Source organism: Myotis nattereri (genome assembly GCF_964212035.1).
Source record: "Myotis nattereri genome assembly, chromosome: 11".
NCBI classification, from domain to species: domain Eukaryota; kingdom Metazoa; phylum Chordata; class Mammalia; order Chiroptera; family Vespertilionidae; genus Myotis; species Myotis nattereri.
This window is the reverse complement of record NC_138086.1, coordinates 36,577,311-36,604,486: the sequence shown is the minus strand read 5'-3', so window position 1 is coordinate 36,604,486 and position 27,176 is coordinate 36,577,311. Positions and strand designations below refer to the sequence as shown.

At 44.1% G+C, this 27,176-nt stretch overlaps 1 protein-coding gene across 2 annotated transcripts; it reads left to right on the top strand.

Annotated features, from left to right (window-relative positions):
- On the top strand, window positions 1–26,937 carry LOC308527407 (zinc finger protein 398-like). Of its 2 annotated transcripts, XR_013996609.1 has the most exons (6): window positions 1–265; window positions 3,940–4,335; window positions 15,520–15,646; window positions 16,390–16,503; window positions 23,868–24,097; window positions 26,241–26,555. XR_013996609.1 is itself a non-coding variant. In XM_081102735.1 (5 exons), the coding sequence occupies exons 1-5, from the start codon at window positions 242–244 to the stop codon at window positions 26,360–26,362; spliced, it is 783 nt and encodes a 260-aa protein (XP_080958861.1). In that variant the 5' UTR covers window positions 1–241; the 3' UTR covers window positions 26,363–26,937. The 2 variants fall into 2 exon arrangements, 1 of the variants encoding a protein (XP_080958861.1); XM_081102735.1 differs by lacking the exon at window positions 23,868–24,097 and having other exon boundaries at window positions 26,241–26,937.
- The last annotated feature ends 239 nt before the right edge of the window (window positions 26,938–27,176 follow it).

Sequence of the window (27,176 nt, the reverse complement as noted above, 5' to 3'; positions counted from 1 at the left end):
GTGCGCTCGGTGCCCACAAAGCGCCAGCTGAGGGGCCGCTGGGGGCCGAGCGCAGCTGAGCTTCCCCGTCCCCGCGCTCCTCAGGCCGGTCCTGCCCCTGCCGCGTCCCCGCGCCCCGAGCAGCCGGGCCCCACGGCCGCGCGAGCCTGGGCGCGGAAGGCAGGCCGAGCGGTTGCCGTCTCTGTGGGTCTGTGCGGCGGCGACAGCAGCGACTGCGGCCCGGGCCGGACAGCGCAGAGCCATGGCCGAGGCGGCCCCAGCTCCGGTAAGGGCGGCCCGCGCACGGAGTGCTGCACGCCCGGCGGGGTCTGGGCGCCCCGGGCTCCGGGGCCGGCCCCGCGGGAGGGGAGGAGGGCGGGAACCCGGGCCTGTCAGGGACGCAGCCCGAGCGGCGGAGCCGGGGTGTCGGGTGGAACCCCGACGCCCAGCGCGGATCTGGGAGGGCTCGTCCCCTCCGGCCTCCCGAGGCCGCCCTGGGTGTGAGGCCCGGAGCTCCCCAGCCCGGCGGAGGTTTCCGGCGAGCGCAGGTGCAGCCCCGGCAGCCGGCCGGACGCAGGGCGGCGGGCTCGGTGCGGCGGTGCCGTGGGCCGCTCAGCCGCCCCGGGCGCATCCTCATCCTCATCCTCATCCTCGCAGAATCAACCCGGGGCGGCCCACCGGAGCCGCGCACGGCCACATCTGCGGGGAGACGGGAACACCGGCCGCGGGGGCGCAGGGAGCCCGGGCCCCGCACGCGACGGCGCGCCTCCCCGTCGGTGCCAGCGGGGGGCTTGTCAGTGTGTGTTCTGGGCGGGTGGACTGCGGGCCCGCGGCGCCCAGCTGTCCGCCTGCTGCCGGGGCTGCGGGACCAACTCACACCAGACCCGGTGGAATGAGCAGGACTAGTCAGGTTACAAGCATACGCCTTGCATTTGCGAACTCAGGCTTTCATCCCCCGCCCCCGAGGAGCGCAGTCTCGGTGGGTCAGGAGCCAGGCCGGGCTATGGAGGAGTGACCGGGGAGTGAGAAAAGCAGAGGAAAAAGAGGGAGCAGTACCACTGGGGTGGGGAATGGGGCACAGGGCAATGCCAGCTCTGCTTCTGGGTCTTCCCTTCCTTCCCCAGTCGTTCAAAAACATATGGTGGAGGTGAGCACGTGTGTGCCAGCCCCGGCCAATAGAAATACAACGGAAGCCGCCTGTGTCACCTGATGCTTTCTAGGAGTCACATTTACAAAGTAAAGACAAATAGATGAAGTGGATCTTAATGATCTACTTTATTTAACCCGGTGCATACAAAATGTTTCAAAGTGTGGTCAAAAGTAAGGCATTAATCGAGCTTTGCATCCGTCCTCCCCCATACCAAGTCTTTAAAATCTGGTGTGTATTTTATACTCACAGCACATAGTAATCAGAATAAGCACATTTCAAGTGCTCGGTAGCCACGGATGGCTACCATATTGAACAATGCGGGTCTATCTTATGGAGAAGAAATGTTGACCATAAAAATTAAAAAACAGCCCTAACCGGTTTGGTTCAGTGGATAGAGCGACGGCCCGAGTACTGAAGGGTCCCAGGTTCGATTCTAGTCAAGGGCATGTATCTTGGTTTTGGGCACATCTCCAGTAGGGAGTGTGCAGGAGGCAGCTGATCGATGTTTCTCTCTCATCGATGTTTCTAACTCTCTGTCCCTCTCCCTTCCTCGCTGTAAAAAAAATCAATAAAATATATTTTTTTAAAAATTAAAAAACAAACAAAAAAACAACGTACCCAAAAATGTGGAAGGAGTTGGTATTTGGAGCATGAAGTGGAGAGATTAGTTTTAAATATGATGAACCTTTTTCCTTTGGGAAGGAAAAAAGAAAGCATGGGTTAAGTTATTAATGAGTCTGAGGTGGGAAGGGGTGAGAAGAAAAAGGAAAACGTTCAGAGAGTTTTTATCTAATTTTTTTCCATGCCATCTGAGCGTGAGGGGCGGGCCCTGCGGCAGCAGCAGTATCTGGGAGCTGGTTAAAATGCAGAATCTCAACCTTCCTCCCAGACCTACTAACTCAAAGTCTGCATTTCAATGAAATCTCCAGATGATTCTTACGCACATTAGTTTGAGGAGCGCTGTAGCAAAAAGCGTAAGGAGAGGGGCTGGGGTTTGTAGTGGCCACACATGGGATGGGAAAAGCAATATGGGGGTTGCCAGGCAGTGTTGAGTCCCTGCTGAGCTTAGAGACGGCCGGTTGGTGCGTGGTGACACCAGTTTACCTGGTTCTGTGACTTACCAGCCTGCCTGCAGAAACAGAACAAGAAGGATCAGACTGATTCCAGCCTGGAGGTTAGCCCAGCAGTGAGGCAGAAAGACAGGGTTGAAAGTGGCTGAAGTGATCAGCTGAGGAGGAAAGCGAAGCTGGGAGCAGTCTGATAAGCCAGCAGCAAATGGAATGGCCAAGGGTTTGGTGGGTTGCAGAGCAGGTGAAATGAAAATAAGCTCGGGGGCCGAAACCGGTTTGGCTCAGTGGATAGAGCATCGGCCTGCGGACTGAAAGGTCCCAGGTTCGATTCCGGTCAAGGGCATGTACCTGGGTTGCGGGCACATCCCCAGTGGGAGATGTGCAGGAGGCAGCTGATCGATGTTTCTCTCTCATCGATGTTTCTAACTCTCTCTCTCCCTTCCTCTCTGTAAAAAATCAATAAAATATATTTTAAAAAAAAAAAAAAGAAAAAAAGAAAATAAGCTCGGGGGTGAGCTGAAGAAGGGGGAGGTTGTGGCCGTAGAGCCAGTTACCATAGCATCAGAAGTCTTTGTAGAGGCCATGCTCATCCAACCTCCTGTTAGAGCAATTTCCTTTTTTTAAATACACTGTTTCAATGTACATTCAGTGATGGGATAACCTGTTACTTTCTTAGAAGACCTAGTTCAAAAGTTAACTTACATAGACCAAAGTTTGCCTGCCTAAAAATTCCATGTTGGTTCTAGTTCTGCCGTGTGGAGTAATACAGTATATTATGTTCTGTTTTATAACTCTCCAGACTCAACTGTCAAAGCTTGTTCAGCTATTACTGAATAGTATGGTTGTGTTGTTGTTTTATTAAAAAAAAAATGACGTTTTTATTAATTTCAGATAGAAAGGGAGAGAGAGAGAGAAACATCAATGATGAGAGAGAACCACGGATCAACGCCTCCCACACCCCCACCCCGCCCTCCCTGCACTGGGGATCCAGCCGGAAACCCAGGCATGTGCCCTGAGTGGAATCGAACCGAAACCTCCTGGTTCAACCACTGAGCCACACCGGCTGGACATATGGTTGTGGTTTGTAAGAAGGGTGGTAGACAGGGTCAGAGCCCAAGTCAGTACGCACACTGAGCCGGGTGAAATCTGGAAAGTTCCTGGGGCATGTAGGACTTTCCATGTAGGCCTTTCCTACTGACAGAGAACGCAGCAGCAATCTTGAGCCTGTGAACAGTTGGCTAAAGTTCCTTGCGTCTAGGGCAGTGGTTCTCAACTGTGGCTGCACATTAGAATCACCTGGGAATCTTTTTAAAATCCTGATTTATGGGCCTCATCCACGGGAAATTCTGTTTCTTTGTTATGGGGTGAGGCCACAACATTAGTAACAAAGAAACAGAATTTCTGGCGAATGAGGCCCAGAAATCAGGATTTTAAAAAGATTCCCAGGTGATTCTAATGTGCAGCCAAGGTTGAGAACCACTGAATTCTAGGGAACATGCCAGGCTAGTTCTTGATCCAGTTTCACTCACTGTCTTGACCTAATCCATCCCTGACCCATCAAAGCAGTTCTCTTGACTTGATGCTGATGAGCTCCATGAAGATGAGGCATATGCAAGCAGTAATCAAACTATATTTAGATGAATCTCAGATAGCCAGTTAAGCAGTTCTTATCTCGTTTAAGTTTGGATTAGGGCTTCTTCTAACACTCAGTGCCTTGTCTCATCTCTCCACTGCACACAGACTTCTGAATGGGACTCCGAATGCCTTACGTCCCTACAGCCCCTTCCCCTCCCCACACCCCCAGGAGCAAACGAGGCACACCTGCAGACTGCAGCCATCTCCCTGTGGACAGTGGTGGCAGCTGTGCAGGCTATAGAGAGAAAGGTGGAGGTGCACAGCCGGCGTCTCCTACATCTAGAAGGACGGACAGGGACAACAGAGAAGAAGCTGGCCAGCTGTGAAAAGACAGTGGCTGATCTCGGGAACCAGCTGGATGGCAAGTGGGCCGTGCTGGGGACCCTGCTGCAGGAGTACGGGCTGCTGCAGAGGCGGCTGGAGAACTTGGAGAACCTGCTGAGGAACAGGAACTTCTGGATCCTGCGGCTGCCCCCTGGTATTAAAGGAGATATCCCAAAGGTAGTGCTTCACTTCTAGTTGGAAAGTGATACCACTCGTCCTTAGTAAGGGATAGTCTTGGGAACCTTGACCTTGTTTTATGTTTATCTATTTGGGAAGCATTTCATGCTCAATTTAGCAGTTCATCTGAAGTGTCAAACTTCAGATTGTAAAACTCTTTCCAATACAAAATTGGCAGTCTGACAGGTGGATTTTTTTTCTCTTTTGCTTTCTCTTACTCATTACACCCAAGTCCCTTTTTTCTTTGTTAACCTGTCTGCCACAATCTTGGTGTGGAAACTAAATTAAATATCATTAAATCAGTCAATTTTAATTTGTTGGCAATTCTGGTGAAAAAGTTAGAGGGAGGACAAGGGAAGGGATGTAGAGTAAATGGTTAATGTAAGGGTTTGGGGTGATTTGTGGGTCTAGGGTTGATGTAGACTCTTTCCTTCAGCTCCTTTACAGAATTGTACTGCAATGCTGGGGCCCAGCCTTTCTGAATGGAATAGCCTTTAAAACAAAAGGAAATAAACATTATTCTTAAGCTATAGAAGACAGCCTTGAGGCAGCTGGTTCCCAACCATGCCTGTTTGTTTATTCATTCATTCAACAGATATTTCCTGAACACTTACTCTTTTGCTTGATATCTGCTCTCTGAAGGCATAGCAATGAACAATTCCTGTAAACTCCTCTGGAGCTTAAATTTTAGTAGAGAAATAAAGATAATATAAACAAACAAGAAAATGAATATATTTAAGTGCTTTGACAAAAATGAAGGTGCTATCCGGTGATTTATTTTAGATTGGCTGTCAGAGACGGTCTCATTAAAGGAGCTAATATTTAGGCTGAGACTGATTAACAGGAAGGACTCATCTGTGAGAAGTTCTGAGGAAGAGCTTTCTGGCAGGAAGAATACCTAGTGCAAAGTCCCGAGGGGAAGTAAGAAGGCCAGTTAGCAGGTATGCAGTGAGTAAATGGGAGCGTGACTAGAAGAACGAGGAGGGCAGTGCTTTTCAACATAGCCATCACTTACATGGTTTTAAATTGTAGATGGACATCTCACCTTGAGATTCTGATTTAATAGGTCCACGATGGGGCCTAAGCATGAATAATTCTTAGAGCTCCATCATGATTCTAATATGTACTAGGTTTGTGAACCACGGGTGTAGGGCATTGGAGACCAAGGTAAGGAATGTGGATTTTACCTTAATACTCTAGGGCAGGGGTGGGCAAATTTTTGACTCGAGGGCCACAATGGGTTCTTAAACTGGACCGGAGGGCCGGAACAAAAGCATGGATGGAGTGTTTGTGTGAACTAATATAAATTCAAAGTAAACATCATTACATAAAAGGGTACGATCTTTTTTTTTTTTTTTTAGTTTTATTCATTTCAAACGGGCCGGATCTGGCCCGCGGGCCGTAGTTTGCCCACGGCTGCTCTAGGGAATAAATTGGAGGGTTTTAAGCAGAGGAGATACATCTGGTATATATTTTGAAAGTATCACTTTGGCTACTATGTGGAGAATGGATCATGAAGGTAAGAACAGAAATGGAGAAAATTAATAAGGCGACTGTAATATTTGGGGGGATGAGAGTGGCTTGGATGAGGGTAGCAGTAATGGAGCTGGAGACAAGTGGACAGATTGAGGATATTTTGATGGTAGAATTGATGATAGGACTTACTGGTGGGAATTAGAGAATGAGGAGTTAAGAATAATAATTTACTGTTCTAAATGTTTTAATCATTTTCATAAGAACCCTAACTTGTCCAAGATCATGTAGTTACGAGGTATAAATAATGGAGTTGTATTTAGCCCAGAGCATATTCTCTTAGAGACCTTAGGTTCACTGACACTTAGGCTTTTGGCTTGAAGAACTGGATGGATGATGTTGACATTTCCTGAGATGGGGACTACCTTGCGGGTAGAGAGGAGTTAGGAGTTTTCCTTTGGCAGGTTTGGGATGCCTGTGACACATTCAGGAGAGGTGTTAATTGGTCTCTGAAGCTCAAAGGTAAGAAATATTTGGGAATTGTTGATGTACAGATTGCAGTATAAATCATGAGCCTGGAGTGGTTACCGCAGGAGAGAAAGTGGAGAAGCAAGAGAAAGAGTCCAAGGACAAAACTCCAGGAGTGGGAGGAGTGGCCATGAGGTAAGAAAAGAAACAAAATGGAAGTATGTGGAGTCCCCAGGACGAGGAGAAAAAGCATTTCAAGGAGAGAATTGCCATTTGAGTTGAGTGTGTTACTGAGTGGTCTAGAAAGATGAGGATATGATTTGGCAACATCGGCTGGTGATCTTGATAAAAGTTGTTTCAGGGCAGTGGTAGAGATAGAAGACTGAATGGACCAGGTTGAAGAGTGAACGGCAAAGGGGGAAATGGAGAAAATGACGTTAACTGACTCTTTCAAAGAAGAGGTACCTGGAAGGATCTCAGAGGCAGTGTCTGATGGAAAACCTTCCCCACAGTGTGTTTTATTTTTGTTTTGTTTGTTTTTGTGTTCGTTTGTTTGTTTGTTTTCTGGGTAATCCTCATTCAAGGATATTTTTCCATTGATTTTTAGCGAGAGTGGAAGAGAGAGGGAAAGTCAGAGAGAAATATCCATGTGAGAGAAACACACCGATCAGTTGCCTCCTGCACAAGCCCTGACTAGAGCTTGGGTTGGGGAGGAGCCTGCAACCAAGGTATGTACCCCTGACTGGAATGGAACCCAGGACCCTTCGTTCCACAGGCCGATGCTCTATCACTGAGTCAAATCGGCTAGGGCCCCACAGTATGTTTTATTTTTATTCGGAGCCCCTCCAAAAATTCTTTAGGATAGTTTAAACTTAGCATTTGCCATAATAATAGCAGAAAAGATAAGCTAAAGTTACTTATTGTCTTCCCTGGGTAAATGGGTAACATTTAAACTGTCCATCTTAAATTCTAATATCATATCCTATCTACTAAAGGAGAAACATGGTAATTAGCCATACGTCCGCTACCCTTCCCATTGGCTAATCAGGGTGATATGCAAATTAACTGCCAGCCAAGATGGCGGCTTACAGCCAGGCAGCTTGAAGCGAACATGAGGCTTGCTTGCTTCAGTGATGGAGGACTCCAACGTTCCCCACCTGCCCCGCCTGCCGCTGCCGGCCTCTGAGCTTGCAGTTTGAAACATTGTTACAAATATAGAAGCTAAACAAAACCCCAGAAACCTGCTTTCAGCCAGCCTCAGAGCTGGAGTTGAAACAGTGTTTCGATTATAGAACCCAAACAAACCAGATACCTGCTTTCAGCAGCGGAGGCCTAAGAGCTGGAGCCAAGTCTCAGAGCTAAAGCTGGCCCAGAATAAAAAAGAAAAAAAGGAGCGGTTGGGAGCTTCAGTCACCCACCAGCCTGAAAACAGCCCTCAGCCCCTCACCCAGACTGGCCAGGCACCCCAGTGGGGACCCCCACCCTGATCCAGGACACCCTTCCGGGCAAACCAGCCGGCCCCCACCTGTGCACCAGGCCTCTATCCTATATAGTAAAAGGGTAATATGCCTCCCAGCACCGGCATCAGCGGAGCCGCGAGGCCTCCCAGCAGCGAGATCAGCGTGACAGGGAGCAGCGCCCAAACCCCCTGATCGCCCTGCAGCTCTGTGTGTGACAGGGGGCGGGGCCACAACCTCCCTATCTGCCCTGCTCTGTTCATGACAGGGGAAGGCGCCCCAACCCCCTGATCAGCCCTGCTCTGTGCCTGATAGGGGGGAGCTCCCCAACCCCCTGATTGCCCTGTGGCTCTGTGTGTGACAGGGTGCGGCGCCCCAACCCCCTGATCGGCCCTGCTCTGTGTGTGACAGGGTGCAGCGCCCCAACCCCCTGATCGGCCCTGCTCTGTGGGTGATAGAGGGCGACGCCCCAACCACCCCCCACGGGCCCTGCTCTGTGTGTGACGGGGTAGAGCCATAACCTCCCCATTGGCCTGCCCTGAGTGTGACAGGGTGCGGCGCCCCAACCCCCTGATTCGTCCTGCTCTGTGTGACAGGGGGCAGTGCCCCAACTCCCCTATCGGCCCTACTCTGTGAGTGACAGGGGGAGCTCCCCAACCCCCTGATCGACCCTGCTCTGTGCGTGACAGGGTACGGAGCCCCAACCCCCCTGATCGGCCCTGCTCTGTGTGTGACGAGGTGGCACCGCAACCTCCCCATTGACCCTGCCTTGAGTGTGACAGGGAGCGGTGCCCCAACCCCCCAATCGGCCCTACCCTGAGCGTGACTGAGTGTGGCATTGCAACCTCCCGATCCACCCTGCTCTGTGCATGACAGGGAGCGGCCCCCCAACTCCCAAATCAGCCCTGCTCTGACCCCGACCAGGGGCTGCACCTAGGGATTGAGCCTGCCTTCTGCCACCCAGGAGCAGGCCTAAGCCAGCAGGTTGTTATCTCCCGAGGGGTCCCAGACTGCGAGAGGGTACAGGCCGGGCTGAGGGACCCCCCTCTCCCCCACCCCGAGTCCACAAATTTTTGTGCACCGGGCCTCTACTATAAAATAATGTTATTTATCTTAAAGATTTCTTTATATATATATTTTTTTAATTGATTTTTTACAGAGAGGAAGGGAGAGGGATAGAGAGTTAGAGACATCAATCAGCTGCCTCCTGCAAACCCCCCACCAGGGATGTGCCCGCAACCAAGGCACATGCCCTTGACCGGAATCGAACTCGGGGCCCCTTCAGTCCGCAGTCCAACACTCTATCCACTGAGCCAAACCAGCCAGGGCTATCGTAAAGATTTCTTAATGAAATTACATATATTGAAGATTTGCTAGATTGGTATATGGGAACTAAACTTTTATGTCCTTGCTTTGTTGAAAATGTTATTATTCTGTTCTTTTGAATTCCAAGTTCAAAATAATTTTCCCTCGGAAAACTCTTTATTTTATTTTTTTTAATTAAATCTTTATTGTTCAGATTATTACATTTGTTCCTCGTTTTTCCCCCCATAACTCCCCTCCTCCCAGTTCCCACCTCACCCTCCGCCCTCACTCCCCACCCACTGTCCTCATCCATAGGAGCACGATTTTTGTCCAGTCTCTTCCCGCATCTCCCACACCCCTTTGCCCCCCAAGAATAGTCAGTCCATTCCCTTTCTATGTCCCTGATTCTATTATAATCACCAGTTCATTCTGTTCATCAGATTATTTATTCACTTGATTTTTAGATTCACTTGTTGATAGATGTGTATTTGTTGTTCATAATTTGTATCTTTACCTTTTTCTTCTTCTTCCTCTTCTTAAAGGATACCTTTCAGCATTTCATATAATACTGGTTTGGTGGTGATGAACTCCTTTAGCTTTTTCTTATCTGTTAAGCTCTTTATCTAACCTTCAATTCTGAATGATAGCTTTGCTGGATAAAGTAATCTTGGTTGTAGGTTCTTGGTATTCATCACTTTGAATATTTCTTGCCACTCCCTTCTGGCCTGCAAAGTCTCTGTTGAGAAATCAGCTGACAGTCGTATGGGTATTCCCTTGTAGGTAACTGTGTTTCTTTCTCTTGCTGCTTTTAAGATTCTCTCTTTGTCTTTTTCTCTTGGCATTTTAATTATGATGTGTCTTGGTGTGGTCCTCTTTGGATTCCTTTTGTTTGGGGTTCTCTTTGCTTCCTGGACTCGTAAGTCTATTTCTTTCACCAGGTAGGGGAAGTTTTCTGTCATTATTTCTTCAAATAGGTTTTCAATATCTTGCTCTCTCTCATCTTCTGGCACCCCTATAATTCTGATGTTGGTATGCTTGAAGCTGTCCCAGAGGCTCCTTACACTATCTTCATATTTTCGGATTCTTTTTTCATTTTGCTTTTCCGGTTGGGTGTTTTTTGCTTCTTCGTATTTCAAATCTTTGACTTGATTCTTGCGCTCTTCTAGTCTGCTGTTGGAAGTCTGTATAATATGTCCTGTTTCTTTGTCTTGGCATTTTTTATGCTTTCTTGGTGCACCCCCTAGTGGTCTTTGTGTAGGTAAGCCTTGATTGTTGTGGGTAATACCGGGGGTGATTTGACCTCCAGGCCAACTGGCTGTGAGAATCAGCTGTGTCTGCAGTGAGAGAACTTCTGTCCTCTGGGGAGGTGCTAATCTAGCCTTTGCCTGAGGCTATCCGGCAAATGCCTCTGTGCAGGGCTTGGGGGGGGCGGGTCGCACCGGATCAACAGGGCGGGCAGAGCGAGCAGTTATGGCTGCTCTCAGTCCCATCCCCAGAGGCTCTGCCCTTCAGAGTCCCAGCAACTGCTGCAAACCTCGGAGAGAAAGCTGCCTTCAAGTTCCAACCGAAGCCAGACAGTCCCGTTTCTCCCGTTTGAGTCTGGGTCCCTAGAGACTCGCCCAGAACTGGAGCTCAGAGCCTGAGACTCCCTCCCGATTGAAACAGACAACCGCGCCCTCAGCCGCCAGCCCACTCCGCGCGCTCCTCTGCACCTTTGTATTTTCCGCACTGTGCCTCCTCTGAGTCTTGGTATGCTGTTCTCTTTCCTTCTAGTTGAAGAATTTCCCCTCAGCCAGCCTTCCTGTGGTTCTGGGTGATGTCCGTTCCGTCTTTTAGTTGTATTTTTGAAGTGGTTGTGCAAGGCAGCAATCTCCAGTGTTTACCTATGCTGCCATCTTGGTTCCTTAATTTTTAAAATTGTGGTAAACCATACATAAAAGTTATCATTTTAACCACGTTTAAGTGTACAGTTCAGTGGCAGTAAGTACATTTACATTGTTTGCAACCATCACTGCCATTCATCTCCAGAACTTCCCAAACTAAAAAAAACTCTATTCCCATTAAACACTATCTCCCCTTTCCCCCATTCCCTGCCCCTGACACCTACCATTCTACTTTATTTCTCTGTGAGTTTGATAACTCTCATACAACTGAAATCATACAATATTTGTCCTTTTGTGACAGGTTTATTTCACTAACATAATATCTCCTGGTTCATCCATGTTATAGCATATCAGAATTTCCTTCTTAAGGCTGAATAATATTCAGTTTTTCTCAGAATTTTAAAGGCATTGGTCCTTTGGTTCACAACATCAAATGCAATTGATGAAAAGTTTACTACCCAATTCTCATTTGTTTGTAAGAAATCTGGTTGTTGCCGAAACCGGTTTGGCTCAGTGGATAGAGCGTCGGCCTGCGGACTGAGAGGTCCCAGGTTCGATTCCGGTCAAGGGCATGTACCTGGGTTGCGGGCATATCCCCAGTAGGGGATGTGCAGGAGGCAGCTGATCGATGTTTCTCTCTCATCGATGTTTCTAACTCTCTATCTCTCTCCCTTCCTCTCTGTAAAAAATCAATAAAATATATTTAAAAAAAAAAAAAGAAAAAAGAAAAGAAATCTGGTTGTTGTTTTTTTCTCTCCAGAAACTTTTTTATAGTCTATTCATACTGGTTTTTCTAAAATTTATTGAGGATATGTCTGCATGTAGGTTTTGTTAAATTCGTATTGGGCAGTTGTCATGACCTTTTAATCAGAAGTCTGGGAAATTTTCTTCTATGAATCTATATACTATTTCATCCCCTCCCCATTTTTTTCTATTTTCATCCTGGAACTACTTTGACAGGTGATGGATTATTGTATTTTGACTTTTCCTTCATTTTTTCCTTTTTCTTTGTTTTTCTTTTTAAACATTTTTATTGACTTTTAGAGAAAGGGGAAGGGAGAGTGAGAGAGAGATAGAAACAACAATAAGAGAAATATTAATCGGCTGCCTCCTGCACGCCCTCCCACTGGGGATGGAACCTGCAGCCAGGACATGTGCCCTGACTGGGAATCAAACTGGTGACTTCTTGATTCTTGGGTTGATGCTCAACCACTGAACCGTGGCCGGGCTTCATTCAAGGTGGGGTTTTCTTCCTCTTTGTTTTTTGTTTTATATATATACTAGAGGCCTTCCTTCCCCAAGCTGCCGGTACCAGCTTCCCTCTGGCACCTGGGATCCAGGCTTCCCTCGCAGCCCCGGCTTTGTCCTTCCACACGTCAGATCTAATTAGCATATTACGCTTTTATTATTATAGACTAGAGGCCCGGTGCACAAAAATTTGTGCACACGGCGGGGGGAGGGTCCCTCAGCCTGGCCTGTGCCCTCTCACAGTCTGGGACCCCTTGAGGGATGACCATCTGCTGGCTGAGGCCTGCTCCCTAGGGGATTGGCCCTAAGCTGGCAATCAGACATCCCTCTGGCAGCCCGGCAGCCCTCGGGGGAGGTTCACTTGCCAGTGGAGAGCAGACCTAAGCTGCAGTCAGACATCCTTAGCACTGCTGAGGAGGCAGGAGAGGCTCCCACCACCACTGCTGTACTGGCAGCCATCAGCCTGGCTTGTGGCTGAGCAGAGCTCCTCCATGTGGGAACTCACTGACCACCAGAGGGCAGCTCCTGCATTGAGCGTCTGCCCCCTTGTGGTCAGTGTGTGTCATAGTGACCAGTCATTCCCAGTCTTTCTGCTGTTAGGGTCAGTTTGCATATTACCCTTTTACTATATAGGATAGAGGCCTGGTACATGGGTGGGGGCCGGCTGGTTTACCCTGAAGGGTGTCCCGGATCAGGGTGGGGGTCCCGCTTGGGTGCCTGGCCAGCCTGGGTGAGGGGCTGAGGGCTGTTTTCAGGCTGCCCACACCCCCTTCAGGGTGGGCGTCCCCACTGGGGTGCCTGGCCAGCCTGGATGAGGGGCTGAGGGCTGTTTTCAGGCAGGCCAAGTCTGCAACTGAAGCTTCCAGTCTCTCCTTTTTTTCTTTTTTTTTTTATTCTGGGATTTATTTACCTTCTGTAGCTGAAACTTCATTGCGGCTCCAGCTCTGAGGCCGGCTGGCTGAAAGTAGGTATCTGGGGTTTGTTTAGCTTCTATAATTGAAACATAGTTGCATTTTAGAGCTGTTGCTTTCAGGCTCAGAGCCGGGCCTGCGGCAGGCGGGAACCTTAGCTTCCTCCATTGCCAGGGCAACCAAGCCTCATGTTCGCTTCAGCTGCGTGGCTGCTGGCCGCCATCTTGGTTGGCAGTTAATTTGCATATCACCCTGATTAGCCAATGGGAAGCATAGCAGAGGTATGGTTAATTATGGTTTGTCTATTATTAGATAGGATATATTTTTTTTTCTTCATGTTTTTCACCTTTTTAATTAAAGTTCTGTGACCTTCCCTTCTAGCCTTTCTAATTTTTATTTGAACAATTTTATATTTATTTTTCAAGAATATTTATTTTCTGGTTCTTTTTAAAACAGCCTGAATTTTTTTTTTAAATATATTTTATTGATTTTTCACAGAGAGGAAGGGAGAGAGATAGAGTTAGAAACATCGATGAGAGAGAATCATCGATCAGCCGCCTCCTGCACATCTCCCACTGGGGATATGCCCGCAACCCAGGTACACGCCCTTGACCGGAATCGAACCTGGGACCTCTCAGTCCGCAGGCCGACGCTCTATCCACTGAGCCAAACCGGCTTCGGCACAGCCTGAATTTTTTAAATGGATGCAATATGTGTTTGAATTTCTCTGGGACATTGTGTTAGAGGTTTGTTTGATTTTCAGTTTATTGGGTGTTGTTTTTTTTTTCCCTCTAGGATTATTTGTAGTATTTGTTCATCTTGGTGCTGTTTTTATATTGCGTAATCCTCGATTATATATATTTATAAGTAGAGGATTCCATTGATTAATAGGTTAATTATAGGAAGCTGGCATGTCTTCTCAGCCACTGCATAAGTCTGTTTACCAAAGGATCTTCCCTTTGCAGGACAGGGTTAGGTCTGCAGGTGCCTCATACAGATGGGCTTCACTGTAAGGTTCTGTGGCAAGGAGTAAATAGGCAGTGCAGGGACCCCCCAGAGGCCAGGCGGAAGATGGTACCTAGTGGTCAGCCCATAGGAATCCCATGCTGTCTCCAGGCAGGCGAGACCATTTCTTTACAGGTGAGGTTTGTGGTTTCAGTTTTGTGGTAAAGGCTTCTGCTACTCCACTCTGCCAGGGCTGATGAGGATGACAATGGGGGGCCCACTATTCTAAAGATGGACTTTCAAACTGCAGTTTATAATCACTTGCATTCCTACTCAGTGTATCTGCCAGCTTTCAGCTTGGAATTCTCTGGGTTCCTCACCTGCAGTCCTTTCCCATGTACAGGGAGGTGCCACTTCTTCATGCACCTTAGACCCCAGCAGGAGCCCATCCTCTGGGTCTCAGTGAGAAACTCATTAAGAATTCTGGTCTAGTGATGGCCTTTCCTTCTCATTCTTGGTGCTGTTGTAGATACAGTTCCTGTTTATCTTACATACTGTCATTTCAATGGAACTCTGACAAGGAAGGGAAGTACATGTGTGCTTAATTCAAAACCTGGAACCAGAAGCCCATCCTGATCCTTTATTTTTGTCATTATTTTATCATCTGTATTTTTGTTGTAAGATATCACAAATCTTTTGTGCAGTGAGGTTAGATTAAAATAAACTATTGAGTATCTACATTTGCCCTAAGAACAATTTTAGGTACTGAGCAAGATGTAAACATGAGGTTGGCCAGGGTGGCTTAGTGGTTGAACATCGACCTATGAACCAGGAGGTTGCAGTTTGATTCCCAGTCAGGGTACATGCCCGGGTTGTGGGCTTGATCCCCAGTGTGGGGTGTGTAGTAGGCAGCTGATCAATGATTCTTTCTCATCATTGATGTTTCTCTCTCTCTCCTTCTCTCCTCCCCTATGAAATCAATAAAAAAAATATTTTTAAAAAAGATGTAAAAATGAGCAATTGGTGGCTCTAGCCTGTTTATAATCTACCTGTCCTTTAAGACTAGCTAGAGTCCTATCTCTTCTAGACTCACCACAGCCCCAGTATAGCTATTTCCAAAATTTTTTGTCCATGTCATTAATTCGAATACAGCCAAGCGCTCCTTTTGAGCAGACAGCTTATTTTTATAATCCTGGTGCTTTGGATAGGCTTAGTACTTAGTGAGTATTCAGAATATGTTATGTTGTGTGAATTAAATACTGTTTCTCATTTGTACCTATCTCTGAGTGACTGTAGCCCTGAAGCTTATCACCTTTCTCCTTGAAAACATTGTAAACTCCTGGAGGTTGGATCTGTGTCTTAATTTTTTTTCCTGTAACCTTTCAGCAGCTCACATAGTTTTTTTATAACTAGAAGGCACTTAGTATACTAGTAGGTTATTGAATGATTGAATTGCAGTGGGAGGGACTAACCCCACTGTCGTTGTAATTTCAGGTGCCTGTGACATTTGATGATATCTCCATCTACTTTTCCACTCCAGAGTGGGAAAAGTTAGAAGAATGGCAAAAGGAACTTTACAAGAATATCATGAAGGGCAACTACGAGTCTCTCATCTCTATGGGTGAGGCTGAGTTGACACCTTGTGAGTAGGTGATTGCAGTCCCAGGAGGGCTCAGAACAGGCCCTTTTCCTCCAGTGGTCCTCATTTTCATGCTGTCCTTACACATTTCAGATTCTGCTTCCAAGCCACAGATATCTAGTTCACACTTGCTAAATAGGAAATATAATTTCTCCTTGTGCCAAACATAGGACAGAGAATGAAGTTCAGAGCTATGCAGTGGTTTCCATGGGTAGCCTTCACTTTGGGAGGGCCTTGATTCCTCCTCTTGAGACACACAGTCACTCTTCCTCAATGAAAGCAGCAGGTGGGCTGTGCCAAAGTAACCCGTGTGCTTTTCCCACACGTTACCTCTCCTCTCACCTATTTTCCTAAAAGATATAGTTGGAGGTGAGTGGATGGGGAGAAGTGATCTATAATTTAAAAGAAATCTGCTTGGACTGTGGACCCCAAAGCCTTCAGCTCTCCCTGGCCAGTTGCTCAATGGTTAGCGTGGGTTCGCTCCCCCAGCTCCAGTCTGGGAGGCAACCAGTTGATGTATCTCTCTCACATCGATGTTTCTCTCTCCCTTTCCCTCCACAAACCCTCTCTTCTTTCCACTCTCTCTTAAAAAAAAAAAAAAGTCAATGGAAAAAATATCCTGGGGTAAAGATTTGTAAAAAAAGCCTTCAGTTCAACCTTGATGGCAATTAGTTGTCATTCTGATTTATCTCTTTGTTATACCTCCTTTCTCTTCTTACTCCTAGATTATGCCATGAATCAGCCTGATGTCTTATCTCAGATTCAGCCAGAAGGAGAACATAATACGGAGGATCATGCGGGGCCAGGGGAAAGTGAGATTCCCACCGACCCCAGTGAAGGTAAGCGAGAGGAAAGATTCGCCACTCCGTGTCTCCTGTATACCTGTCACCTAGATTTTACTTGGTCAGAGATGATGGCTCAGGACTGAAGAAGCAGGCCTGGTGGCTTCTAGAGCTTCTCAGTGCCACAACAACTAGACTGATTGGGTCAGTTAGAGAATGAGCTGAGAGACCACCTTGTCCCATGTTTTCACCCATCAGTACCACACATGTGAGCACTGCTAATTGCATCCCATGACAAAGGTTGTGAACCCTAGTTATTTAGTAAAATAAACATGTCCTTAGGTGTCAGAGCAAGCAGTTGTGCTCATTTGGAAGGAAAGTGGCTTCCGGGGAATATACACCTGGTCACTGAGAAGTGCTGGAGATCCTCAGGGTTCTTCAGAGAGATGCACTCAACCAAATGTTGCCCAGTGTGGGAACCAGCTATCATTAAGTAACCATCCCTAATATGTTTTTTGTTAAGCTGCTTGGTTTTGTGTGGGAAAGACTGCTAGCCAATGTCCACCTCTGCTAGCAGAAAAATCTCATTCCATTTTTGTTCTTTGCTGGATAGAAAGCTCACAGAAACCTCATCCTCCAGATGTCTCTACTAGATGAATGTACAAACCCCCCTCCCCCAACCCCCGTCTCATCTACTGTTATTTTATTCTAACATTTTATTACAAAAAATTTAAAGCAATCAGAAAAGTAAAAATAATTTTACATTGAACCTCTAGGTACCTGTCACCTAGGTTTTACCACTAACATTTTATACTTTATCACATATATACCCATCTCTACACCCCTCTATCCATCATCAATTCATCCATTCTATTTTCATTATATTTCAAAATCAGTAGAGACATCAACACATGTCCCCCTACGTAGTTTAGCATGAATAGCATTAATCTAGAGTTCAGTTTTGTTTTTCTTTTGAGGTAAATTTTACATGTAATGAAGTGTTCAAATCTTAAGTGAACATTCTCTCTGTGGTAAGGATATATCTGCCACACATTATTTTTAAGAATGTATGAGTGATAGTATTTAGGCAATATAATAGGTTGAATTTGATTAATATCTATGTCATGAATATATGTAATGAGTCTTATCACAAATAGAGATGAGTGACTTGATCAGAAACATGCATTATTCTTATTCTACTTTATTAGTTACCTGACATAGCCCTCAGCAAGGATAAAATCAGTGTGTCATTTTATTTTGAGGGATGAATGGAAAAGATGTAAGTAATTTGGTTTTGTAATGATGTCTGAAAGTTTTATTTAGCTGCCATCTTGTCAACTTGTGGATAGTCAACCTATATATGTTTATACATTTTTAGTTAAAATTAAATAGAATAAGCTATGATTTTACTTAATACTGTGGTTTGATTCTTTACAGTTTAGTTTTCATTGGTGATTAACATCCTAGACATTTACCAGAACTTGAAGATAGGAGTCTTAAGACTTGGACCAATCAATATATAGCACTTTTTTGAAAAGCCCCTCAAGTTTGTCTATCTTTAGAACGCTTTATATTTCCCCCCTTTTATGTTTATATCAGTGGTTCTCAACCATCTGGCCCTTTAAATACAGTTCCTCATGTTGTGACCCAACCATAAAATTATTTTCGTTGCTACTTCATAACTGTAATGTTGCTACTGTTATGAATCGTAATGTAAATATCTGATCTGCAGAGTGGTCTTAGGCGACCCCTGTGGAAGGGTCGTTCGACCGCCAAAGGGGTCGCGACCCACAGGTTGAGAACCGCTGAACTATATATTCAAGAGTTTATTAAGCCAATTATTTTCTTTGTGTTGTTCCAACTGTCAACTTGGCTAGTGAGAGGACGTTACATTGTCTCCTGTGTCCTTTCAGTACTGCCTCAGTACTTGTTTTCTTCAAACATGATTTTTTTCTTATGGAAATTTAAGCAATAAGTTATAACTTTTATTTATTTATTTACTTACTTATTTTTGGTTAATCCTCACCTGAGGACATTTTTCCCATTGATTTTTTGAGAGAATTGAAGTGAGGGGGAGAGATAGAGAGAGAAACATTGGTGTGAGAGAAACACATTGATTGATTGCCTCCTGCATGAGCCCCAACCAGGGCCAGAAATCGAGCCTTTAACTAAGGTATGTGCCCTTTACCGGAATCAAACCTGAGACCCTTCAGTCAGTGGGCCAACTCTCTAACTACTGAGCCAAACCACTCAAGACAGTACTTGTTTGTTTGTTTTTAAAAATAGATCCTGGCTGGCATGGCTCAATGGTTGAGCATTGACCTATGCACCAGGAGGTCACGGTTTGATTCCCAGTCAGGGCACATGCCTGGGTTACGGGCTTGATCCCCAGTGTGGGTTGTGCAGGAGGCAGCCTATCAATGATTCTCTCTCATCATTGATGTTACTATCTCTCTCTCCCTCTCTCTTACTCTCTGAAATCAATAAATATATATATTTTTAAAAAGTTCCAGGCTGTGTTTGGGGTCCCAAGACCACCTTCAGGTTCGGTAACTCACTTGGAGGACATACAGGACTCAGCATATAGTCATGCTCCAGGGCTAAGATTTATTGCAGCAAAAGGACAGAAAAGAAACCAGCAAAAATAAAAGGCACAAGGCAAAGTCTGGAGGAAACTGGAGCTTCCAGAGGCCTCTGCTCTATAGAGGGCTCACTCAATTTCTCCAGCATGGGGTTGTGACACTTGCAGAGTGTTGTCTCCCAGAGAAACCGATTAGAGACTCAGCACCCAATGTTTTCATGGGAGCTGGGCATATAAGCACCCTCTGCCGAACACATACCAGAATTCCAGACTTTCAGGAGGAAAGCAGGTGTTCAGCATAAACCACATATACATTGTAGGCCCCCTGAGGCACTCTTAACATTTAGGGAAAGTTTTATGTCAGTATAGGCAACTGTTTTCCAGCCAGGGGCCAACCTTGCAAGCAGGCCTTTCTAATAGAGGCCTATGTAGATTTCTGCTCTCCTTACACATTAGAAACACCCTGATTCCTTTCAGTGGAGAATAGAATTAAACCGTCTGGTCCTTAAGGTGCATAACAGATCATTTCACATGAATATTAGGTGGAGGATATGCCGAAACGGTTTGGCTCAGTGAATAGAGCGTCGGCCTGCGGACTGAAAGGTCCCGGGTTCGATTTTGGTCAAGGGCATGTACCTAGGTTGCGGGCACATCCCCAGTAGGAGATGTGCAGGAGGCAGCTGATCGATGTTTCTCTCTCATCGATGTTTCTGACTATCTCTCTCCTTTCCTCTCTGTAAAAAATCAATAAAAAAATATATTAAAAAAAAATATTAGGTGGAGGACACTAATTCTAGACCACTTCAGTGACAGAACTAGTAAAATATCTTTTTGATAGATTATTCTCCACTTAACTTTAACTACTTAAATCCTTTTTCATCTTGTTCTACACCTGATCTTGGCCAAAAGGCCAAGAAGCAATCATCTTGTTCCCATAATTCTTATAAAATTAAACCCATAATTTATTATTGTATTCCATGGAGATTTCAGAAGGACATTGTGATTAAATAAAAATATATGTGTAGAATGGAATTAATTTTATACTCTCCATCACCATTGTCTAAATCTGATGAAGGGAAAGATAAATTATTATATCCTTACATGGAATAGTCTTTGATACCTAGTATCTTAGATAAAATTGCATGCAATTAGAGAATGGGAGAATACAAAAAAATGAAAAGTTGAAATTTTCTGAAATTCTTCTTTAATTCTATTGCTAGGACTAAACTGCAGACCAGCTGTGTGTATGTGGCCATTATTTGGTCACTGTTAGGTTTTGTTTTGTTTTAATCCTCACCTGAACGTATGTACTCTTTACTTATTTTTTTAGAGAGAGAAACATTGATGTGAGAGAGAAACATCGATCACGTTGCCTCCCGTACATGCCCTTACTGGGGATCAAACCCACAATCTAGGCATGTGCCCAACTGGGAATTGAACCTGCAACCTTTTGGTGCATGCTCCAATCAACTGAGCCATTCGGCCAGGGTGGTTACTGATCATTTTAAAACTGAACTCCAGGTTTTTAAAATTCTTTTGGAAAAACAAGAGGGTCAGATGGGATAATTACTAAAAGTCATTATCCAGCCAAGAATGACCCAAAAGTAAAATATATTTATTTCTAAATCTTGTGGTTCTGAGGAGACTTCTTTTTCTTTTTTCTTTTTTTAAATATATTTTATTGATTTTTTACAGAGAGGAAGGGAGAGGGATAGAGAGTTAGAAACATCGATGAGAGAGAAGCATCGATCAGGTGCCTCCTGCACATCCCCTACTGGGAATGTGCCCGAAACCAAGGTACATGCCCTTGACCGGAATTGAACCCGGGACTCTTCAGTCCCCAGGCCGACGCTCTATCCAGTGAGCCAAACTGGCTAGTGCTTCTTTTTTTTTTAAGAAATGGCCCGTTTTGGGTGGGTTTATTTTACTTTAAATTATTTTTAATTTTCAATTACAGTTGACATACAATATTATTAGTTTCAGGTGTACAAGCCAGTGATTAGACATTATATAACTTACGAAGTGATCACCCTGATAAATCTAGTAAGCATCTGATACATAATTATTATAGTACTAGAGGCCCGATGCACAAAATTCGTGCAAGGGTAGGCCTTCCTTCCCCTGACTGCCGGGACCAACTTCCCTCTGGCACCGGGAACCTGGGCTTGCTTCCCTCCAGCTGCTGGCAGGCACCCGGGACCCGGGCTGGCTTTCCTCTGGCTGCCCGCAGGCACCGGCTTCCCCCAGAAGGATGTCCGGTCTAATTAGCATATCACCCTTTTATTATTATAGATTATTGACTATATACCTTGTGTTGTACTGTACATCCCTGTAACTATTCTGTAACTACCAATTTCTACTTCTTAATCCCTTCACTTTTTCCACCATCCCTCCAACCCCCCTCCCATCTGGCAATCATCAAAATATTCTCTATCTATGGGTCAGTTTCTGTTGTGCTTGTTTGTTCATTTTGTTCTTTATGTTCCACATATAAGTGAAGTCATCTGGCAGTTGTCTTCCTCTGTCTGACTCATTTCACTCAGCATAATACCATCTGGTTCATCCAGGGTGTTGCAGGTGGCAGCATTTCATCTTCTTTATGGCTGGGTAGTATCCCATTGTGTACATGCACCACCTCTCCATCCACTCATCTGTCGACGGACACTTAGGTTGCTTCCATATCTTGCCTGTTGTAAGTAATATGTGTTTCGATTTAGGGTTTTAGGTTTCTTTGGATAAATACCCCGAAGTGGATCCTTCTTTGTCTCTTGTTATATAGCCTTTGTTTTAAAGTCTATTTTATCTGTTATAAGTATTGCTACCTCAGCTTTCTTTGTGTATCCATTTTCATGAAATGTCTTTTTCTATCCCTTTACTTTCAGTTTGTATGTGTCTTTCCATCTGACGTGAGCTGGGAGACTTTGATCATCTTTGTTTTAGGTGTATCACCATTATCCCATGTTTCTCCCTCTTCACTCTGGTCCAGCAAGTCCATCTTTTCATAAGTAAAATCAGTGATTAAGGCACATCCCAATATAATCCTTTTATTTTAGTTTATCCTATTTGAGAACAAGTATCATCCTGGAAATGATAAAACTTAAAGATTTTGAATTATTACACAAATACTTAACACATTCACCTATTAGAGCTCCACACCTGTTTCACAGAAAGTTTCAAAATATTAATTTTTATATTTACCCATGGTATTTGCATATATCAAATATTTTTTGTCTGCTTAAGCTTTAAGCCTTAAGGAGTCAGATCTCAGTACCAGTTTTAACTCAGTTTATATCTTAGTATACATCCCAGAACCTCCAGGTTTCAGCTCCATTCAGACAGCATGGCCCTTACCTGTTTAAAACATACACACAACACAAAATCAGATTTCCTCATAGTTAAAATAATAGTCAACAAGTGTAGACATTACAGTCTTATATTTTCTTGTGATCAGACTTTCTATTATTGACTACCTCTCAAACCTTAAAACCTCAGCATTTATCACCTTCCTCTTACCTGGTCAGTATTCAGTTTTTCTGGATTCTCTTGCTTTCTCCAGAGCCTGTTGTTGGCATAAACTAATGATTTCGCGTTCATTTTGTATGTCTTTAAGTGTCCACTGTTGGGATTCCTGAGGTCTGTGAGGAATGTGCTTTGAGTGCCATTGTGGTGACCGGGCCAGCACTTGCCATACTGTCACCACACAGGTATCTGTATCAGGCCTGTATCTTAGTATCTAAGTTCTCCTGATCTTTTATTTATAAAAGGTCCTCAGGTTATATACTCCCACCACTCTCACCACACTGTAGTTGATATAACCGTATTCTATGCACTGTAGGGTTAAAACCTAATTATTTAATCCAGTAAATATTAACTTACTTATACTGATCTAGTTAAGTGACCAGAGAAACTTTTCGCATCATTATTCAAAAAGAATGGTTAGCTTTCTGGGATTTCCCAAGTTTAATGAAGACATACACAGCCACTGAACTGTATTAACAACTTATACTTCTAGAGAACTGGCTTAGTTTTTTTCAGTTCTGCATAGCTTTTATGGTCAGCCGCTGACTAATATTGTACCCAAAGGTTGGAGAGAATCCAAATGCCCATCAATAGGAAATTCTTGAATAAACAGTGATACAGCTACACAGAACAGCTATGAGAAGGAATGAGAAAGATCTCTGTAAGCTGCTGTGGACATGTCCAGAATATACTGTCAAGTAAAAAAATCAAGGTACAGCACAGTTTGTCTAGTGTGCCACATAAAGGGGGGAAAATAGCAAGATGTATACATACTTGCTTATATTTTCACAAAGAAACAATGGAAGATTAGAACAAAAACCAGTAAGAACAGCTATCTATCTATTCAGGGAGAGAGAGACTAGAAGTGGAAACTAGACCTCTCTGAATATACTGTTTTATAGGGTTTTGTTGTTACTATTATTGTTGTTGTTGTTTTTAATCCTCACTCGAGAATATGTTTTGTTGATTTGAGAGAGAGAAACAGCAATGTGAGAGAGAAACATCGATCAGTTGCCTCCCATATGCACCCCGACCAGGGACTGAACCTGCAACCTAGGTATATGCCCTGACTGGGAATCAAACCCATAACCTTTTTGGTGTACAAAACAGTTCTCCAACCAACTGAGCCACCTGGCCAGGGCTACAGTTTTGATTTTGTAAATATTTTACTTAAATTTTTTAAGATCATGTTAATGTCATTAGGAACCAAAACTTTCAGGGTGAGAGAGAAAAGATACAAGTATTAAATCAAAGGATTTAATTAAAATCTTATAATCTTAAATATGAATATAAACTCATGACACTTTCCTTTTTCTAAAAGGTATGTCTTTTATAGCTCCAGCCATTGAAAAGACCTAGAAGCAGTGACAACCTATTAGCAGTTAGCAACCTTACCATCCAGAGTGTGGTCTCTAAATTCCATTGATTGTGTGCTTGGAATGTCCAAGGTGAACCTGAGATAGTTTGTCATATCAGAAATGGAAAAAACCCCACAGATGTTTGATGATGTGAAATGACAGAGCAGATCTGAGGGGGCTCCTGCTGGCCAAAGTAAGGACCATTTGAGCATTAAAAAGAATAATGACTACAGTGGATTGGAGCTCATCAAATATATAATGTTCTATGAGTTTGTAATGATAAAAACAAATGTCAGAGCCACTTGAATTACTTTGAGGTTTTGAGAGCACTAACTTGTTACTCAGAAAATTGATGCAGAGAAGCAATTACGCATTTTTTTAAAGGCTTTTTATTGATTTTTGGAGAGAGAAACATCACTGTGAGAGCAAAACGTCAACATTGATCGGCTGCCTCCTGTACACCCCCTGCCAGGGATTGAGCCTACAACTCAGGCATGTGCCCTGAGAATCAAATTGGACACCCAACCAACTGAGCCACACTGGTCAGGGCAGCAATTAAACATTCTAAAAGTCTCGTATCATTGATGAAGAGAAAGTTCATCCTATGGATGTCTGTTAAAACATCCTTTTCCTTATGCTTAGCCTTTCCCCTTCTGCTTCTTTCTTTATATGTGTGTATATAAAACCTGAAAGAAAAAGAAAAGTTAAGGTCAGAGCATGTTTAATACATTTCAACCTTGTAGCTCAAAATGGGATGTTAGAAAGGCAAACTGCCACATGTGCTAAAACCTGTGTCCAGTCTCTGTGTAACCTGACTATCTTTGGGGCCTTAGTTTTGTTCAAGCTCTTATTTCTGCTTGGGGGTATACCTTTAGATTTCAGTGGTCTCTGACTCAAAGGCATTGGAAAAACCAGTGCCTTCTCATTTTCTAAGGATAAAGCCATAACCTGCCTATAAGGCTTTTCTGAGAAATACTAGTAATATAGAGAGCATGAATTTACTCTCTGGACCTTGTCAGCTTGCCAGCTTGTTGTTTTAGTCCAAAAAAAGGTTATATAGGCCTCACCTGGAATAGCAAGCATAGCTGTTTCTTGCTGACCAGATGAGGCATGTTATAAGCTTCTGGAGGCTTTTCTTTCTGAAAGAACCTCCAAGGTCTGAGGGACTTATAAACACTATTTTCCCCCATCCCAGCATTCAGAAAACAAAGACCTGTGTAATTTAATAGACAAAGGTAATATGATGTCTTAGAGAGAGCCTAGAATTTGGGAACCTGAAAAATATGTTTCTGAGGAGTCAGGTCTGTATTTAAACTTAACCTAACTTTGTAATTCTGGAAGTATATTTGTTTTTTAATTAACATTTAAGAAAAAAATTATTGGTCATTCTTGTTTCTTTGTGTTTTTTTCTGCTGTATTTTAAAGTAAATCATTGAACATAAGGTACTTGCCATAAATACTTATTATCTATTTAACTTCTGTGGGCCCTCTACTTAAATGGAGAGAATATTCCTTATTTCATAAAAAAAGCTATGAAACAAAAAATGGAAATATTTTTTTAAAATATATTTTATTGATTTTTTACAGAGAGGAAGGGAAAGGGATAGAGAGTTAGAAACATCGATGAGAAAGAAACATCAACCAGCTGCCTCCTGCATACCCCCTACTGGGGATGTGCCTGCAACCAAGGTACATGCCCTTGACTGGAATTGAACCTGGGACCTTTCAGTCCACAGGCTGACGCTCTATCCACTGAGCCAAACCAGTTAAGGCAAAAATGGAAATACTTTTAAAGTAATTGTGCTAATGAAATGTATGGTACTATTGATTTTAGATTATTTCTTTTTTTTTTTGGAAAATGTATTTTTATTGATTTCAGAGAGAAAGGGAGAGAGAGAAACATCAATGATGAGAGAGAATCATTGATCGGCTGCCTTCTGCATGCCCGCTGTTGGGGATTGAGCCTGCAACTCAGGCATATGCTCTTGACCAAAATCGAACCCTTCAGTCTGCAGGCCGACACTCTATTCTTTGAGCAATACTGACTTGGGCGATTTTAGATTATTTATGGGTGTTATCTACAAAATAAAAATGTACTTGTTTTGAAATGGTCTCACTGAAAATAGTGAATCAAGCTGGGTACATCATGTAAAAATAAATTTGGCTTCATTTTGAACTAGTTCTCTAAGTATTGTAAGCATTTTTTAAAGGCTGACTCCATTTTGTTGTTATAGTTAAATTTGGGCAAAATGTGTAGTAGTCAACAAACCAACATGATTATTTTCACTTTCTGATTCAAGTCCCTGAAGGCCATTCTCTTTTCCCCCCACAAATAGAGCCTGTCATTTCAACATCAGATATTCTGTCTTGGATTAAACAAGAGGAAGAGCCCCAGGTTGGGCCCCCACAGGAGTCCAAGCAGAGTGACATATACAAGGGTACCTATGCTGGTGAGTAATGCATCGAAGAGACCTTCATGCCCAAGTCCAGCTTTGCCAGGACTGACTGAAGACAAAGCAGTGAAATGGGTTGTGGAGGCAAGGAGGTGAGAGAAGAATGGGAAAAGGGGGGAAAAAAGACGTACTCAAGTAAGTTAGAAATGAAACAAATCAAATTAAGATACATTTAAAGCAAGAAAACACACTCTTTTTAAAAAAAAAATATTTTTATTGATTTCAGAGAGGAAAGGAGAGGTAGAGAGTGATAGAAACATCAGTGATAAGAGAGAATCATTGATTGGCTGCCTTCTGCACACCCTACACTGGGGATTGAGCTCACTTCCCTGGGCCCCAACCAGGACTCAAACCATGGCCTCCTGTTTGATAGGTCAATGCTCAACCACTGAGCCACACCAGCCGGGCAAGAAAACACACTCTTAAGTGTAAAGACAAATTAGAATTGTCAGAGGAAGAAAATCAGTGCATACAGATGGACCAAAAATATGAGGATGGAGAAAAACAGAAGAACATTTAAAGATCATGGAGAAAGAATAGAACAAAAAGGGGGGAGGGGAGCAGGACAAGCAGTGGAGACAAAAATATTGGGGAAGCACAAATGGGACTATGGATAAAGAGCTGGCCCTCAGGAGAGATGATGAAGGGAAACAAAACAAATCGTCTTCCTTTTAAGGTAGGTAGCACCATCTTTATTTTGCTATCTGAATTACAGAAGAGAATCTCAAGATCAGAAGGTACCTGATTGTTTACATAACTTAATGCAACCTGATTTTTAATAGCCTCTATGCTCTATGTTCTTTCAGAATCTAGGAAATA